Source organism: Lissotriton vulgaris, chromosome 2_1 (genome assembly GCF_964263255.1).
Source record: "Lissotriton vulgaris chromosome 2_1, aLisVul1.2, whole genome shotgun sequence".
NCBI lineage: Eukaryota > Metazoa > Chordata > Amphibia > Caudata > Salamandridae > Lissotriton > Lissotriton vulgaris.
The window spans coordinates 1,830,227,397-1,830,245,615 of NC_141687.1; the positions used below are offsets into that span (position 1 = coordinate 1,830,227,397).

At 41.4% G+C, this 18,219-nt stretch overlaps 1 protein-coding gene across 1 annotated transcript in view; it reads right to left on the bottom strand.

The window, feature by feature from the left end:
* Positions 1 to 18,219, bottom strand: part of NOX5 (NADPH oxidase 5) — a 226,376-nt gene that overhangs the window by 167,405 nt on the left and 40,752 nt on the right. The window contains exon 5 of the mRNA XM_086958956.1: positions 6,086 to 6,239. Coding sequence (XP_086815082.1) covers positions 6,086 to 6,239 — 154 coding nt within the window. The remainder of the gene's footprint in view (positions 1 to 6,085; positions 6,240 to 18,219) is intronic.

The following is an 18,219-nucleotide window of genomic DNA, read 5'->3' on the forward strand; positions in this document are numbered from 1 at the left end:
TTTTTTTTTATATATGTGATAGCATTTCTATATTTTGTGTATCATGTTTTTAAGAGATGTAGAGTCAATAATAAAGTAGATGGATCTTTTTAACCATCAGTCTGTTGGCCCATTCATACAGTAATCATAAACGATGTAATTGTTTATAGTGGCTCAGGGGTGTTGTATATACAATAGTGTATTCCCTGCCCCGAGAACTGTTATCGTTCACCTTACACCAGGAACTTATGATGTTTGTGATCTCAAAGAGAAGACTACGTTTGACTTTCTACATGTTGTGTGATAATTTACAATGAATGGATGCATTGCAAAGCATTTGTTTTCCTGATTTATATAACTATTGCTATTTCTGTTATTGTCCTTTCAGCAGTTTTTTGATAATATTTCTTGTGAATCATCAGACACCGGACCTATTATCTTACTTGTATCTTTTCTACCTCCTGAAGCCTGGGGTGTTTGGTACTTTGCTAATTACCTCCAACACAGCCTACATCATCAATCAGTATCTACACAGATCACTGTGACCCTCCAAAGGGGACACGTGTCACCTTTTAATTATATTTCTTCTGTGCAGGGCGGCACCATGGCTACTGAGAGGGGTTATCTGACAGTCCTGAAAAGCACTCAGGAGACCTACATTGTGCCCAGTCCTTGTCAATAACTGAAGTTTGCACGGTGACAATGGATGTAAGAATGAATGAATGAGTGAATGATGGGATTTGTAGCGTGCAAAACTGCTACTATAGTGTCATGGCGCTAGGCATAAAACTGAAATGGATGGGAGAGCCAAGTTAGTCTTTAAACAGGTGGGTTTTCAATTGTTTACAGAAGATCTCATTATCGTGGATATATCTTAGGGGCAGCAGGAGTTCGTTCCAGTGTTTGGCTGCCAGTACCTAGCTGGCTGAGCTACCCTATTTCCTTCATCTAGTAGAAAGAATGCACAATTGATGAGATGATTGTGACCTCAAGGATCTTTTAGGACAGTAGGTTGTCAGTTTGTCCCGTAGGTATTTAGACCTTATCCTGTAGAAGGCTGTGTGCACCACCGTTGGTGCTTTAAAAAAGTCTCTCTTCTTCACTGGAAGCCAGTATAACAAGAGATGGACGGCCATGTTTTCTAGCTTTTTGTAGTTTCTGAATGAGGTAGTCTAGGATTCCTATGTATAAGATGTTGGCATAGTTGAGTTTAGATAGGATCAAAGCTTGTACCACAGTTTTTGGGCTTCCCATGGCAGGAGTATGAGGAATTCTCTAACAACTTAAGGATCCAGCATGCAGTTTTGGCCACAGCTGAGATCTGAGGTTTGAGGAATAGGTTTGTATCATCAAGAGCTCCTAGGTTACTTGCCACTTCAACTGGCGGAGGAGGTGCCATGCAATTGGACGGCCAAGCCTCAGACCAAACAGGCAGGGGGTTGTTACTAAACAACAGGACCTCAGTTTTATCATAATTGCATCAAAAAGAATTTGCTTTCAGCCATCCCATCACGGCAGTCACACACAGGCTGCAAATTTCGCTTTTATCTCTGACTCATTGTTGCCGTAAGTCAGCAGAAGTTGCATATCTCTGTGAGAGATCTAGAGATATTATTAAAAAACACAGCTTATCCTGTAACATATTCCACTCTGGTCGGTCAGCCTCCTTTGTTGCATTCATTGACCATGCTGATACTTGTCCACATTGTGATTCTGAGGTTCTGCAGAAATCATAGTGATCTTTCTTGGGACAAGATGGGTATTGATGAGCAAATGGCAGCTGATTAAAAACAGCCAAGAAGACATTTTCTTGAAAAAGCTCAACGAAGGAGGTTTCAAATGTAAATTTATAAAGTGAATAAAAAAACCTCTTTACCATTGATTTTTTAATGAAAAGAAACCAATTAACAGGGAAGATCCCAGTATTCAGGGCCACAACAATACATTTTGGAAGCCTGTAGCAGACTGGCTGGTATAAAGTAGCATGAGCCTATTACTTTTATAATAAATTTACATTTTAAATGCCTTTAAACATTGAAAAATTAAAGCAGGTCTTAAACAGGCCAGTTGTATTTTTAGGCTATTTGTAATTCTGGTTTGTTTAACAAAATGCATACATTGTTTCTTATTGACAAAAATATGTGAAATACATATATCCCTACATTCTTGTTCTTGTATTCCGGTCATTGTTAGAGCTTTTCCACAATTTATAAATATTAATTACAATTATATTATGGAAAATGTTATTTCCACAATATATGATGATTTAGCCAATCTCTCACAATATTGGTCGGTGAAAATAATGTAAAACAACAGCCTACAAATATAGATGAGGCGTGGCAAGGCAGTGGCGTGGCAGTGTACGTGACAAATGATAGACTAGGAAAAATAAAATAAATAAATAAAACCACTTACCTTGCTCTTGGGCATCGCCAACTCTGTGATGTGGTGAGCGCAAGGTGAGTGGTTTTATTCTATTTTTTTATTTCTCCAATTCCATTGTTTGTCACCACCACCTCCTTAACGCTGCCCTGCTCCGCCCCCGCACTTACCTGCACAGGCCGCAATTGAATAAAAAGTAGGGCACCAAACAAAGAAAGGGTATTCCTATCCACCTTGCATCTCCTTACTAAAGGGGTAGCAAACAGGAACTGAGAGTCAGACATTTCCTCGGATTGCGGAACTTACAGTGTAATACAAGAGGACATTTAACTCATCACTTTAAGATGGAAAAAGCAAGCTGAAGAAACTGCTCTTGCACAAGGACAGCAGAGTAGGGAGACATGAAACGTATGATATCAATGATCAACGACAATAATGGAAATGTATCATGTATCTGTGTGAAATGTACCTGCATATTGATGTACCATAAGAATTTGATTTTTGTTGAAAAATTATAAATAAAAATTAAAAAAATCAAATCAAATAAAAAGAAACTGCTCTTGCATGGTTAAATGAAAATTCAACTAGCCAGCCAATAACTTAACTGTGACCATGTGGGAAGGAGCTGAAACAAGTGGAGTAGGCAAGAGGGCATCATGCCACCTTCTTGTGTTGTTGTCAATTAGCAAGATTTCAGTATTGTTGTCATTAAGCTAAAGAAAATTATGGGACAATCCAATGTTAACTGAAAACGCAAGATTTTAGATTTGCAGCTGAGCCAGAAGCATGGCCGTCCAGGCATATGATTAACTGTGTGTCACGTGTGAAATTACCATATTACCAGAAGATATAATGACTTAATGAGTAATTATTAAATAGCATGGGGTAAAAAGTAGAACCCTGGGGAACCTCACAGGTCACCTTCTGAGAAGTGTTGATAGATTGTAATTTTCCTGCTAATGATGTTGTGAATATGTTAGCCTAATGTGTCTAAACCAATATGCAGTTACAGCCTATTAGTCATGTGCTGCAACCCACTGAGCTATTTTTGTAATATGTAAGCTTCATTTGGATAGAATTGTTTCTGTAATGGTTACGCTTTTGTCTTATTTTTGCCTTCTAAGTTAGAAGACTTGCTGTAGTACATTGCCTTCTATCTGTTAGGTTCCCATTATTGATATTTTTGTATACTTTCCTATAAGAGAGAGAAGCTTGTCTATGACAGACAGATTTCTAATGCTGACATTTGCTCTGCAGCTCCAATGTTTCATGGTACAGTTTTCTCCCCTCCCTTAGGAGCAGAAACTCCCTGTTTCAGCATTTCTTGCCTCAGAGCTTTGGCTCTGTGGCCTTGAGGGGAAGATAACAGTGTTGCCTTCGCAGGTGCAGATGCCTCATGTATGAGTTCATTGTTCTCCCTCTGCTGAGCCCAGTACTTTTCCAGTCTGGGCGTGGTTTTACTCTGCCATGCTATGTGATAATGTATTGCTGTGATGAGAGGGGTCAGTCCTCTCGATGCACTCCCTGGGGTGTAGACCTGACAGGGCCCATCTGCAGATGAATATTATGGCCAATAAATATGTTTCTAATTCTTCTCCACTGCATGGCTGGCTTATTATATGAGAATGATAGAATGAGTGAGGTAAGTCGCTCAGGTGGATTTGAGCCACTCTTATCAGTGTAACAGAACGGAGTGAGTTCTATCAACTGAATACAATCTTTTAAATTGGATGTGAACCATTCCAGAACAGGTCCCTTCATATGCAACTGTGTGAGACATTTCAAAGTGATATCGTGATCCACTCCATTGAACGCCACAGATAAATTAGGCAAAAGGAAAGCAGCAGAGTCTCCACAAAAGATCTTCGTTCATCCAAAGCAAGTGTGAGAGCAGTCTCAGTGCTTTTGTCTGGGTGTGGCGGAAAGATGATGTATGATGCTGTACGAAACTGCAAATTAAATCAACTGTCATCAGTGGAAACATGGGCTCTGTGCAGTCATTATTGAATTTGTGTGGAAAGGGATAAAGTATGTTTGAAAAGTTTGAAAGACCCTTGACGAGGTAACTTGAAGGGATGCTGAATTTGTGTGAAGGGAGCAGGTTGTTTCAGGAGCATAAACAAAGTGAGATGTATGGAGGAAGTAATTTCAGTGACGCAGAGTTATCAATCCTGAGTCAAAAAATTCACCAAAAGGCCAGTGGTAGGTGGAATGACAACACACATACTTTGACCTCATTGACATCACATTTGACCTATGGCCCTGAATCCCTGGAAGTGATTACACATCAGCTTAACCCTGTTGACATCACAATAATTGATCTCACTAAAACCCTAGTGTATAACTCAAGGAGAAAATGTATTGATAAATCTCAGGGAGATTTACAAAAAAGAGATTTATGAAAACAATTGTGGTCATGCCCACCGAGATTCCTCAGTATGGACTATATGTTGAAAATTAACTCTGTTACTGTTTTTCATTATTAACAAATTAAAATTTATAATCGCTGGTAAAGCATCGAGGTGTTCAAACAGATCAGTAAGTGTGACCTAGAGATATCTTTAGCTGTATAACCACCCCCGCCTAATGAAAAAATCCTGAATAAAAAACACAAATATATACATACATAAAAAGACTTAGGTCATGTCTCTTCATACATCGGTCTGTTCCACAGTCATTCACATTTATCTTCCACCCACTGCAGCGTTCAGCATGGAGCAGTGAGTCAGCTCACTTCATTTATTAGCTTCAGCAGGCAGTGAGGGGCAGCATTTTGCTCTTCCATATGCACTTCAGTACAAGGGATGGTGGGTCAATAATCTACTTTTCCATCCTCTTTGGATTTCCATTCTATATCAGTTTTATTTTTTAGTCTGTATTTTATGTTTAAGCTATGTCTTCAGGTTAAAGAAATTCACCGACCACAGTACATTTTCTTAGCCTTAGCACCTATAAGAATTTTATTTTTTTGTGCCTTGCACTAAAACTAAAAAGGGCTTCTATATCTATTTTATATACACTTGCCTGCTTGGACGAACCTTTACTGTTCTACTATATTTGAAAGTGATTTTTTAATGTGGGATTGCTATTGCAAGCATAAGGCACCATATTCAAGTGGCATATGCATGTGGCACTACAATGCATTAATACAAAATAAGCATCTCACTAGACTGTCAGTACAATGCTTATTGGTTTTGCCAATATTGTTTTTCATGTTTTCACCATATGAAAGCAAGGCAACAAGGAACAAAAATGTACATTTTTCATTGGTTTCCTTTTATGATTAATTCTAAAGAGTGCTGCACTTCTGAATGCATCTATATCTAGAGCAATGTCCCAGTGGGAGCTGGATAAAGTAAACAATGCTCGTCAGTACACAATTCGACTTCTGTTCTTGACACTGCTATTGTCACAACTGAGGCCCAGGGTGGCAAAAGGCTCTGAAAAGGAGCACATGGGGCAATACAGGGGTCACTAAATGATGTCCTATAAGCAGTGGATAACCATGGCACTTAGCCATATAATATCTTTGGAGCACTCTGGATCAGTTTTTAGGATGTGCAGCAAACTAAAGCACACTATTTATGAAGGTCATTAATAGCATGATTCTGGTCTGTGTGATCCGTTTTCCCTGATTTGTGGCCAGATTCAGATGCTTTTGGTGGTTCTAGCTCAAACAATCAGCCCACCCTCTCTGACTATTGCCACAGAGTGCATGCCTTACCAAAGTTCACCACATGTGCGGCGGTGTGTACCACTGTGAAGATGAAGACAGCGTAGCCCACCAGCTCATGTAGGACAACATTCTGATCCAGCGGAAGAACTCGGACAACCCAGGTGGTCCGCAACCAAGTCAGACATCTCCGAAGCATCAACACCTTCACAAAAAGAAGACATTAAACATCAATTTTATAACCTATGTTATATAGCATTAGATACTCCTGGAAGTCCATGCAGGAATTACTTTTGCCCAATACAAAGTCTATGTTGCCCCTGACCTCAGAAGAAACACATATAAAAGACAGCAAGAACATTTACTGCCTGAGCTGTCCTACTGGCATTGACCCTGGCTCAGTAGAAATCTAGCTCAAACTAAAAAGACTTTCAGCTCAAAGCAGCTTAGTCTTAACTCTAACATGCATTAAGCAGATGCCAAGGAGGAAGTGACATCATGTAAACAGCATACCAACTAGTGGCAATGCACCTGCTGCACTGAATGATAGCGACACCTCTCATTCTTTGTGTAAATCTTGCACAGCTGTAGGTGATGTGTAACAAGTCGTAAAGCTCGTAATCAGCCGAAAATGGGTAAAGTAAGTGATACTTTATTAAAAGCACCTCATCCATCAATAACCAATGGCAACTGAACCAACTGGTACTCCAATTACATTCCCACATTCCATATTACATGATTCTTACTGATCTAAGTTTTAGGAAGCTTGCATTATCTTTAAAATAAATTGTCCAAAAAAACATAGTCTAACTCATTTGTTAGCTCTTGCCAAACAACGCATGCGCTGTCTCTTCAAGACCTTTTGTTTTCTTTCAGTAGGTTTAGAGACAGCTATTGCTTACCATCGCTTGGCTTCATTGTCACTCTAATTTGCTTTTTCTTATTGGCCAGCTGCCATAGGCTTCCTTCCTCATGTGGTTGTCCCTCCACAGGACGATGGACACATTACTTGTGTCTTTCCACTGCTCATCTATATAAGCACAATATTCTCCCATCATGTAATCCACTATTAACTGCGTCAGCATCTTGCTTCTCCGGGATTGGCGCATGGTTACCTTCCTATTAGGATTCTTCAGGAATGCACTGGTAAAGGGATCGGCAGCTGGGAACCTCTCTATTTGGCCACCATCTTTGCCGTGTTCAAAGCTCTGCCCAAGACACGAGTCTAAGAAAACTATCTCTGTATATGTTTTGTGGACCTGCAAACACTAAGGCCCTTATTACGAGTACAGCGGTCCAAACCCGTGGTGGCGGTCCGTGGACTGCCAGACTGACGGTCCGCCCACTGCATTAGGACTGTGGTAGTTGGACAGCTAGGGAACCGCACCTGCTGCCAGGGACAAATACCTGGAGGTGGCGCAGCAGTCTGAGGCCCCTAATATGGTGGCGTGTCCAGCATATTAGGAGTTTCCTCACTGCCACACTTTTCATGGCGGTGCGACTGCCATACAAAGTGTGGTGTGAAGAAAGAAAGGGGGCCCTTCAGGGCCCCCTGCTGCCTCTGCGCTATGGGGTGCATGCAGGAGGCCTCATGTTGTGCCCCCTGTGTGCATGCACCCCCAGTTCCTGCAGGGCATGGACTTGAGAGGCCATGTCCTGCAGGAACTGCCTTTGATGCTCAAAAACGCAAAAAAAACCTCATACTCTGGCAGGCGGTCTTCAATGGCTTTGGTGGTCTTGAAACGGGGCAGCAGAATGGCTGCCCGCTCCAAGAACAGTGACTGCAAGCAATTTCAAAATAAATTATGTGGCAAGGAGCTCCTCATCTTGGTGACGTTTCTGCGTGCCACAAGATTACCAAAGGAACACACTGATCCTCTAGTTTAGCTGAAGAGAATATCTATACTGCCATTTACCAGTGCTTTCCTGAAATTGCTCTAATTTCTCTGTCAGAATAGTAGGTGGTGACATACACATAATACACTTTGTCCTCTGAATAAGGGGAATACCTCGTCTAAAGGGGACATTTTTCATTTGCCATCTTCAATTGGCAACACAGAGATTAATTAAGTGAATTAAAATATTTGGTAACCGAAGTAGACTCTGGTCTATGAAGGAAATATTCAGAAAGCAGTATACCAGACTACAGATAGATGCTGGCATGCCACACTGCTGGCAAATTAAATGGTGTACAATTGCTAATTAACAATAACAATAAATAAACATAACAAAGTATATAGATTTTTGTGCATCACATGTTTATACATATGTATGTGTGAGTGATTGTGGGTCTACAAGTTCATATTTTTTATGTGATAAAAATGCTCAGAACACCTTAAGCAATCCATCTTTATTCATATTTGCTCTTTTCCATGGCAGAATCCTTGCATACCGATACAGCCTTATCTTATGATATATACTGGATGATGATGTTCATCAATCCACACTCAAAATGTCCTAAAGATGCCCATTTCCATGTTGAAATCCCACATCTACTCCTGATACATTTCAAATGTAAATGTAGAAATGGACCCCTACGTCCACAGCAAAGTATCCATCAATAGGTCACAACATTTAAAATGCCCCTGAGCCATCACGAAAATATGGCTATATGTAAAGTCTATTTAATGTCAAATATAATAATGAAAAGTTATAATCTTTCTATTTTATTTTAATGCATTGATTCCAGGAAATTCTGATATAAAAGGTATTTCACAAATTCCTACAATCTTAATCAAAAAATTTTCCCAACCCTTCTACAAGTTAGAGGGCCCGATGTACGACTGTGGAAATAGTGCCTAGCAAATTGTGAGTTTTTTGTGACTCGCAATTTGCGAGGTGCTATTTCCAATGTACAACAGTGTATTTCAAACTGTTGCCGATTCCACAATGGCGTCGCAAATTGAGAGGCTCATAAATATTAATAAGCCTCTTGCAATTTGCGACCCCATTGGGAATGGCAGGCCCTCCCAGTAATGGTGGCCTGCTGGGCTCAGCAGACCACCATGTCTGGGACTGCTTTTAAATAAAGAAGTTTTTTATGCAGCCCGTTTTGCTTAAAGGAAAACGGGATGCATTTAAAAAAACAAGTATTGAAATGTTTTTATTTTATTTTTTAAGGGCAGGCATTGGTCCCTGGGACACGGCCTGCCCTAAAAAATATTTTCCTCTGTATTTGCAAAGGGGACGGTGTCCGCTGGGGACCCCTTCCCTTTTGTGATTGCATTACCACCCTCTTGAGGGTGGTAATTTGCGAGTGTTTTGCGCACGCAATTGTGAACGCAAAACATTCTTACATAAGGTTGCGCTCGCTATTAGGAAGGGAACGCCCCTTCCTAATAGTGAGTCGCAAACCCTATTTTGCAAGTCGCAAAAAACTGCGACTCGCAAAATTGGGTTTGTACATTCCTCATACTGCTCACCCGTTTGCACATGCAAAAATGGTCGTACATCTGGCCCAGAGAGAATCTGAAGATGCACCTTTTGATAGACCATTGCATCTCTACCCTGACATGTTCAGCACTCTGATGGTCTCTAGACATTTCCGCGATGTACAAGTATTGGCACATACATATTCATACTTATCCCAATTATGTCCCAGAAACAGTTCATTATCTAGCAAAAGGATTCATATTTTATTTATTTATTTTACATATTTATAGAGCGCTCTAATACCCGGAGGTGTCCTGGCGCTAGAGAATCTATCTGAGCCTCTACACCCTGGTTCAACAGGAGATCCTATACATGAGATCTATGATTGAACCACATTGTAATGGTTACTTTCACATTTAAGTGTCAATCAATCAGTCAATAAATCAGGGTTTTGTAAAGTGCAACTACACACCCGCGAGGGTCATTAGGTGCTAATAATGTGGGGTGGGGGCGGCTCAGCAGCATGCTGGGGTCATTCGAAGAGCTAGGTTTTGAGGTCTTTCCTGAACTGGGGCAGTGTGGGGTTTTGCCAGAGGTGGACGGGGAGGTCATTCCAGTCCTTGGCTGTGAGGTAGGAGAAGGACTTTCCTCCTGTTCTGGTCTTGTGAATACGTGGGACAGTGGCCAGAGAGAAGTCAGCTGATAGGAGGTGTCTCTTGGTGGCGTGCAAGGAGAGGCAGTAGTTTAGGTATGCTGGTCCAATATTGTGGAGGGGTGCACAAGTATAATATCGAGTCCAAAATATCGATTGGACATAATATCGAGTTGTAAATATAGATTGGACAAAATATCGACAGGACAGAATATAGATATCCAAAATATCGTTTTTAAGGTAAGTGATGTAATATCGACTGTTAAAAATATAGAAAGTTAAAATATCGAAGTATATAATATAGATAGTTAAAAATATCGATTTTTTTATAATATCTAATTTTTATAGTGTTTTTTATGTTATAATATGTGTGAAAAGTGTGTATTTATGTTATAATTAATTTTAATTAATGAATTTTTGTATAATTATTGCGTAATTTAATTCTGTAGCGAGTTGTGGGTTTATAGGGGAATAGGGTGGGAAGTAATTTAATTATAACTAATTAAATTTGTAAATTTATTTATTGGTAGTAATTTTTAATTAATTGTTAATTAATTTATATTTGTTAATTAATTCAATTATAATTGGTAATTACTTTTAATTAATTGATTAATTGGTAATTATGTAAATTTTACTAATTTATTTTCTGTAGCAGGTTGTGGGTTAATAGGGGAATTGGGTGGGAAGTAATTACATTATAATTAATTAAATATGTAAAAATATTTATTGGTATTTATTTAGAATTAATTATTCATTAAGTTTTTATGGGTAATTATAAAAATGTTATTTGCCAATTAATTTAATTTAATTGATTAATTGCTAATTATGTTAATTTTAATAATTTATTTTCTGTAGCGTGTTGTGGGTTTATAGGGGAATAGGGTGGGAAGTAATTTATTAATAATCAATTAAATAATTACATGTATTTAATTGTATTTAATTCGAAATAATTGTTAAATAATTTTTAATTATTAAATAATTAATTTATAATTTTTAAATAATTTGATTAATAGGTAACTAATTGAAATAATGATTGTTAATTAGTAATTTTAATATATGAATTATTATAGTATATTAAATTGTTAATTATTTTTTAATTAATTATTTATAGATATTAATTTATACTTTTTTGAATAATATATGAAGTATTTACTTTCCCTAATGTTGTATTCTCTGGAGTGGGAATAGTAATTTTAACCCTTACGCTATCCAAAGCTTTCCCTACTGTTGCACTCTTTGGAGTGGGAATAGTAATTTTGACCCCTACGCTATCCAACCCTTTCCCTACTGTCGCACCCACTGGACTGGGAATAGTAAATTTTACCTCTACGCTATCCAACCCTTTCCCTACTGTTGCACCCACTGGAGTGGGAATAGTAATTTTAACCCCTACGCTATCCAAGCCATTCCCTACTGTTGCACTCTTTGGAGTGGGAATAGTAATTTTTACCCTTACGCTATCCAACGCTTTCCCTACTGTTGCACCCACTGGAGTGGGAATAGTAATTTTAACCCCTACGCCATCCAACGCTTTCCCTACTGTTGCAGTCTTTGGTATGGGAATAGTGATTTATACCCTTACGCTATCCAACGCTTTCCCTACTGTTGCACCCACTGGAGTGGGAATAGTAATTTTTACCCCTACGCTATCCAACGCTTCCCCTACTGTTGCACTCTTTGGAGTGGGAATAGTAATTTTTACCCTTACGCTATCCAACGCTTTCCCTACTGTTGCACCCATTGGAGTGGGAATAGTAATTTTTACCCCTACGCTATCCAATGCTTTCCCTACTGTTGCACTCTTTGGAGTGGGAATAGTACTTTTTACCCCTACGCTATCCAACGTTTTCCCTACTGTTGCACTCACTGGAGTGGGAATAGTAATTTTTACCCCTACGCTATCCAACGCTTTCCCTACTGTTGCACCCACTGGGGTGGGAATAGTAAATTTTACCTATACGCTATCCAACGTTTTCCCTACTGTTGCACTCACTGGAGTGGGAATAGTAAATTTTACTTCTACGTTATCCAACGCTTTCCCTACTGTTGCACCCACTGGAGTGGGAATAGTAATTTTAACCCCTACGCTATCCAACGCTTTACCTACTGTTGCACCCACTGGAGTGGGAATAGTAATTTTAACCCCTACGCTATCCAAAGCTTTCCGTACGATTGCACTCTTTGGAGTGGGAATTGTAATTTTTACACTTTTGTCATTGTACGTTAATAATATTGGATATTATTTAGTTATATTTTGTTACTGTATATATGTTTTAACAAATATGAATTATTATTTTTTTATAACTTTCATTAATTATTTAATTATTATCAGTTAATTTAAGTATTTTTAAGTATATTTTAGTAATTAATTTTTAATATTAATTTATGTTTTTAGTAAAGTCGATATTTTTTTTAACTATATTGTAGTAAACGATATTTTTAACTCAATATTTTTGTACTTACCTGTTTGTAGATAGAAACTCGATATCGATATTTTTTCAACGATATTCTTGATGGTTGATATTCTGTCCCTCGATATTATGTCAGTGATCCTTGTGGAGGGCCTTGTAAGCGTGGGTGAGGAGCTTGAAGCTTATTCTTCTTTCGATGGGGTGTTAGTGCTGATGTTGCTGTATTTCTAGGACTAACCTGGCTGCGATGTTCTGGATGGTATGGAGCTTGTGAAGTAGTTTATTGTTGATTCTGGCTTAGAGGGCATTGCGGCAGTCCAGTTTGCTGCTGATTAAGGCGCGAGTGACCGCTTTTCTGGATTCAGGAGGGATCCATGTGAATGTTTTTCAGAGTATGTGGAGGGTGTTGAAGCATGATGAGGATACGACGTTGATCTGGCGGTTCATCATTAGGCACTGAGTCTTGTATGATGCCGAGGTTTCCTGTATGGTTCGTTGGGGTGGGGTGATTTCCGAGGGCGGGGGCCACCAGGTGTCAACCAAGGTGGATGGGGTGCGGCAAAGGAAGAGGACTTCAGTTTTCTCAGAGTTGAGTTTTAGGCAGCTCCTCTTCATTCAGGTGGCAACGTCTTTCATCCCTTCTTGGAAGTTGTGCCTGGTGATGTTGGGTTCCTTGGTGAGGCAGAGGATGAGCTGGGTGTCGTCGGCGTAGGAGACTATGTTGAGCCCGTGGTTTCTGATGATGGTTGCAAGGGGAGCCATGTAGATGTTGAAGAGGGTGGGCTAAGGGAGGATCCCTGGGGTACTCCACATCTGGCCTCTATTGGTTGCGAGAGGAAACGCAGGAGTCTGACTCGCTGAGTTCTGCCTTTGAGAAATGAGCACATCTAGTCAAGGGCCTTTCCGCGGATGCCAGTGTACTCTGGTGGCTAATGTGCAGGTGGGAGAAGGTGCCAAAAGCAGCTGAGAGGTACAGGAGGATAAGGGCTGCCATTTGGTCCTGGTTGAGGAGGGAGCAGACGCCGTTGGTGGAGGCAAGTAGGGTGGTCACTGTGCTGTGGTTGCTGCAAAATCCGGATTGGGAGATGTCCAGGATGATGTTGGCTTAAATAAAGTTTGCAAGCAGGGTGTTGACAGCTTTTTCGATGACTTTGGCTGCAATTGGGAGCAGGGAGATAAGCCTGAAGTTCTTGAGGTTCATTAGGTATGCAGAGGGTTTCTTCAGGATGGGGTGATTTCGTGGTGTTTCCAGTCATCTGGGAATGAGGTGGTTTCGAGGGAGAGGTTGATTGTCCAGCGTAGCTCGGGTGCGAAGACCATGGCGGCTTTGTGGAAGATGTGGGATGGGCATGGGTCCGAGGGTGCTCCAAGGTAGACGCTCTTCATGGACTTTGAGGTGTCTTCTGTCATGAGCAGGGACTGTTGGGTGGTGTCATTGGGGGTAGAAGCTGGGGCAGTGCAGAGGTCTTGGGCGGGTGTTACATCTGCTGTTTCACTGCCGGGTTTGGTGAATTCCTTGATGATGGAGAAGAGGTCTTTAGAATTGTGGGGCATTTGTAAGGATTCTGTATTGGAGGAAGTTCTTTTTTTGTGGCTTTGATGTGGTGGTAATGTGATGTAATGTGCTGTGCTGGCGGTTCTGCAGGCGTTGCATATTTCTGGGGTTTTGTTGTTCCTCCATGCCTTTTTGAGATGTCGGCAGCAGTGCTTGGATTCATGGCCTGCAGGGGTGAACCAGCTTGCTTTCCTGATGTATCACCCCGTGGTTTTCTTGAGGGGGGCGAGGGTGTCGGCGCAGTTCATGTTCCAGCGGTGGAGGTTGCGTGCTACATTGCTGGTGTCAGGCTTCATCAGTGGTGCGGTGCTGGTGAGAGCGGAGGTGAGCTGGTACTCAGTGACTTTATTCCAGCTTCTACCAGGTGGCGAAGGGGTGCTAGTGTATGGTTGGTTTTCTGAAGGAAACGTGGATGCAGCGGTGGTCTGTCCAGAGGTGTTCTGTAGTGTGGCTGCAGGAGACGCTGTTTCCTTCTAGAATGACAGGGTCAAGTGTGTGTCCTGCTGTGTGTGTGTGTGGGGATTGTGACGTTTTGCTTCAGCCCTATGTTGGCGAGGTTCTCTAGGAGGGTGGTGGTGTTGGGGTCGTTGCGGTAGTCCAGGTGGAAGTTTTGGTCTCAGAGTAGTATGTAGTCTGTGGAGGTGGGGATGTGTGGGGAGATGAAATCAGTGACGGTGTTGGTGGGAGGAGAGTAGGGCCAGGCAGCCTGTAGATGAGGGTTCAGTGGAGAGTTGTTTTAGGGTTGGTCTGGATCTGGAAGTGGAGATGTCCCAGGAGGCTTGTAGCATCATCCGGGTCGGTGGTTGTCATACAAAGGGAGCTTTTATGGACGATGGCAATGCCGCCTCCTTGGCGAGTGGGCGGTCTTTTCTCAGGACCTTATAATTGTCAGGAATATCGGTTGCGATATTGGCCGCAGAGTTGGTGCTGGTCCAGGTTTCTGTGAGAAAGGTGACGTCAGGCGTGTGGGTGTTGAGGAGGTCTCAAATTTCTGTGGTGTGCTTGTGTAGGAAGTACAAACAGAGAAGGATGCAGCTCAGTGGTTTGTGTGAGATGACGTCCATAAGGCTGGGGGCTGCTGCTGGATTCTGGAGGTGGGTGAAGGTACAGTGTCAGCAGGAGAATGGGCCTTGAGTGTTGTTCAGCATAGAAAGCTGGCAGTTGTTGCTGCACATGGGGTTGGGAGCGCGGAGGATGCTGGAGTCGTAGTGGAGGCGGGTCGGAGGACCTGTGTCCCTAGCTATGGTGGCGGTCAGGTCGCCGATGGGTGCAGACGAGCTTGCCTTTGGCACGCCTTTGCAGCAGCCGCACAGCCGCTGCCATTAAGTAGGGGGAGGGCCGTCAGCTGAGAGGCGGAAGCGGGAAAGACACTAGGGATGTGCTGCAGGAGCAGCGGGGAGCTCAGGAAAAAGAGAGAGCAAAAAAGAGAAAAAAAGGATCAAAAAGAGAACGAAGATGCAAAAAGAGAGAAGGGAGAGCAAAAAGAGTAAAAGAGGAAGTGAAATAGGAAAAGAGAGCACAGAGGGCACAGAAAGAGGTGGAAGAGCAGAAGAGCAGAGTGCTCTCCCACTGGACCACCAGGGATGAGGTGCAGGCAAGAGCCTGCGGGCGGAGGAGGGCCTCGAACCTACAGCAGAACAGAGAGCACAGATCTCTCAGGGTAGCACTTAGTGGTGGAGCTGTGCAGAGGAGAGCAGTCGCACTGACCTGGTCAGGGCAATCAGGAAATTCAGCGCATACAAGAGGAGGAATGTAAAGAGGAAAATTGTTCAAAAAACAATTATTCTTGACCAAAAGCAGTCACCTTTAAACTTCAGTCCCATGTAACTTTTTGATACTTTGTGTGGTGCTCTATGGATTATTCATCAAGTCCATATGCACATACTTTTGAGTAGGTTAATGTGTGGGGGACGCTGGTGGGTGAACGAGGTGATACATCTGTGTATAGCTATGTGACTCTTTATACATGACTATATCAAGAGGTCAGTGAAAGATGGCCTCACTATAGGTTTTACTTACCAATCAGATGTCATCAAAGGGACAATCCGTAACCGCTGTTCTTGTGTGGCTGGTGATGATGTAAGTCTGGGTAAGAGCTGAAGCTTTTCACTTTTCACTGGATGGTCCTTTGAAATCTGGGTTTGTGTGAATTCAAATGTGTCTAAATATCATGGATTCTTTGATCTGGAGGTTGAAGGAGCGTGGAATTAATTGTACCTTGTTGCTGTGGTACTGCAAAAATTATGTTATAAAACAAAAACAAAAATTGCAGAACTGTATCTGTGTGGGGAGTTTTATTGGTTTTATTTTTTCCCCAAATTTACTGAAAGAGTAATCGCAGGGGGTTAATGTCAGAGCAAATCATTTTGTGGGTCGATTATTATAGTGTTTTCATTAGCATGAGACTAATTTCACAGTAAATCTTTTTTTAACCTCTTATCATTACCTATACCTTACCTCTGCCAATCATACTTATCTGCTCACTTCCCTATATTTTATCTTTGGGATTATTCCATTAGCTGCCTGGTCTTCTTTATATGCACTTTGTGCATCAGTGCTTTGTGTCGCTGGTAACATTAAGGGGCATATTTACAATAAAGTGGTGAAGCTTGTCGTTAAGCCAAGAAGGCTAACAACACACTATGTCACTTTAGATACGCAGGGCTGCACCATATTTACTAGAACATGGTGCAGCCCTGCGTTTCCCCCTGCACTGGCGCTATATTTAGCTAACTAGCTCCAACACAGGCACCCTTGCACCTGTGTTGAGGGAAAGATTGTTTATGTGGTGGAAGGTCCCCCTTCCTGCACATAAACAATCTTTAAATGCTGTTTTGTAACTTCTATGTGTGCTGCTTAAGGCTGAATACAGAATGAAAAGGTGCCTTATTTACAAGGCACCGTTGAGCCACGTTAAGTGGCTTAAGGCGAGGCCCCTATCGCCATCACAGCGTCACTAAAAGTGACGTTGTGGTGGCGTTAGGGGCTTGTTTGTATGCCACAAAATCTCATTGCCTACGATATGCATTTTCAGCCAGTTATACGCTGACTTTGATATGTGCTGCTGAATCAACCACTGGTGTCAGAAACTGGGATGTTTTTATTAGCATTTCGCTGTCTTAACACATGATGGCAGCAGTTCACAAGACCTAATTGTGTTACATAGTGAATGCTATTCAAGAAGGCTTCATACATCACAAAGTGAACATATAAGCCTTGATGGTGTCTGAAATCATTTTAGGTTAACCAAAGAGAAGCTGTCATCCTGAGTGAATCAAAGAAAGAAAAGAGAAAATGTGGCAGCGAGGAGACAAAAGAAAAGGAAAATTTACATATGTGCATATGCTACAGGCTGGGGGCTAAATAATACGTGTATTATCGTCCGTCTACAAAAGAATACAGACCCATGACCTTGTCGCTAATTAGGTAATGCATTAATCATAAACAGCTGTTGGTTGCCCGCAGAGCATTGATGGGTCCAGGTGAAGGCAAGGGTGTAATAATATGCACCGCACATTTTACTTGGGAACAGGTATTGAGTATATCAGAAAACCTTGAAGTGACGTTTTACATTAAGGCAGCGCCAATACATTGATTTGTGGCAGGCACAACATTTTTTTTACTCTGAAAGGATCTGCTACTTACATCCACAGTCATTTATTTAGAGGAAGTCATATGGGTGGTACATGGCTTGACCTTTCACCTCCGACAGTGGATTACCCAGTTTGAGGGATTCTATTGAATTTGTCTAAAAATGCAGAATGCCGCTCCTCATGCCAGGGAACAGTCAGAATGGTGAAGTGGTGTTTTTAAACTATGCCAGAATCTGCAGATCTAATTTGGGGTAGAAAGGAAGTGGTCTTTATTGCTACATTTCTTGGGGGCCAAAGGACAGGAAATCTCGGACACTTTTCTAAAATCTTAAACAGGAAGAAGAGGCCTCCAGGAATTCGAAGTGTGTCACAAAAAACTTGACTTGCGTTTCTTGGCATGTAGTAAAATGGAAAGGTACTATCTTGGCAAGAGAGTCAAGGGGGAAATTAGAGAGAAGAGGAGTTTCTGACAGCCCTAAGAAAATAGGCTGGAAGCTGTATATTTGTCCAGTTAGCTTATTAGGGATCAATCTATGCTTAATTGTAATTATGAAAAGATAATGGAAGAATTATGGCTAAAAGACGAGTCACCTTTAAGTCAG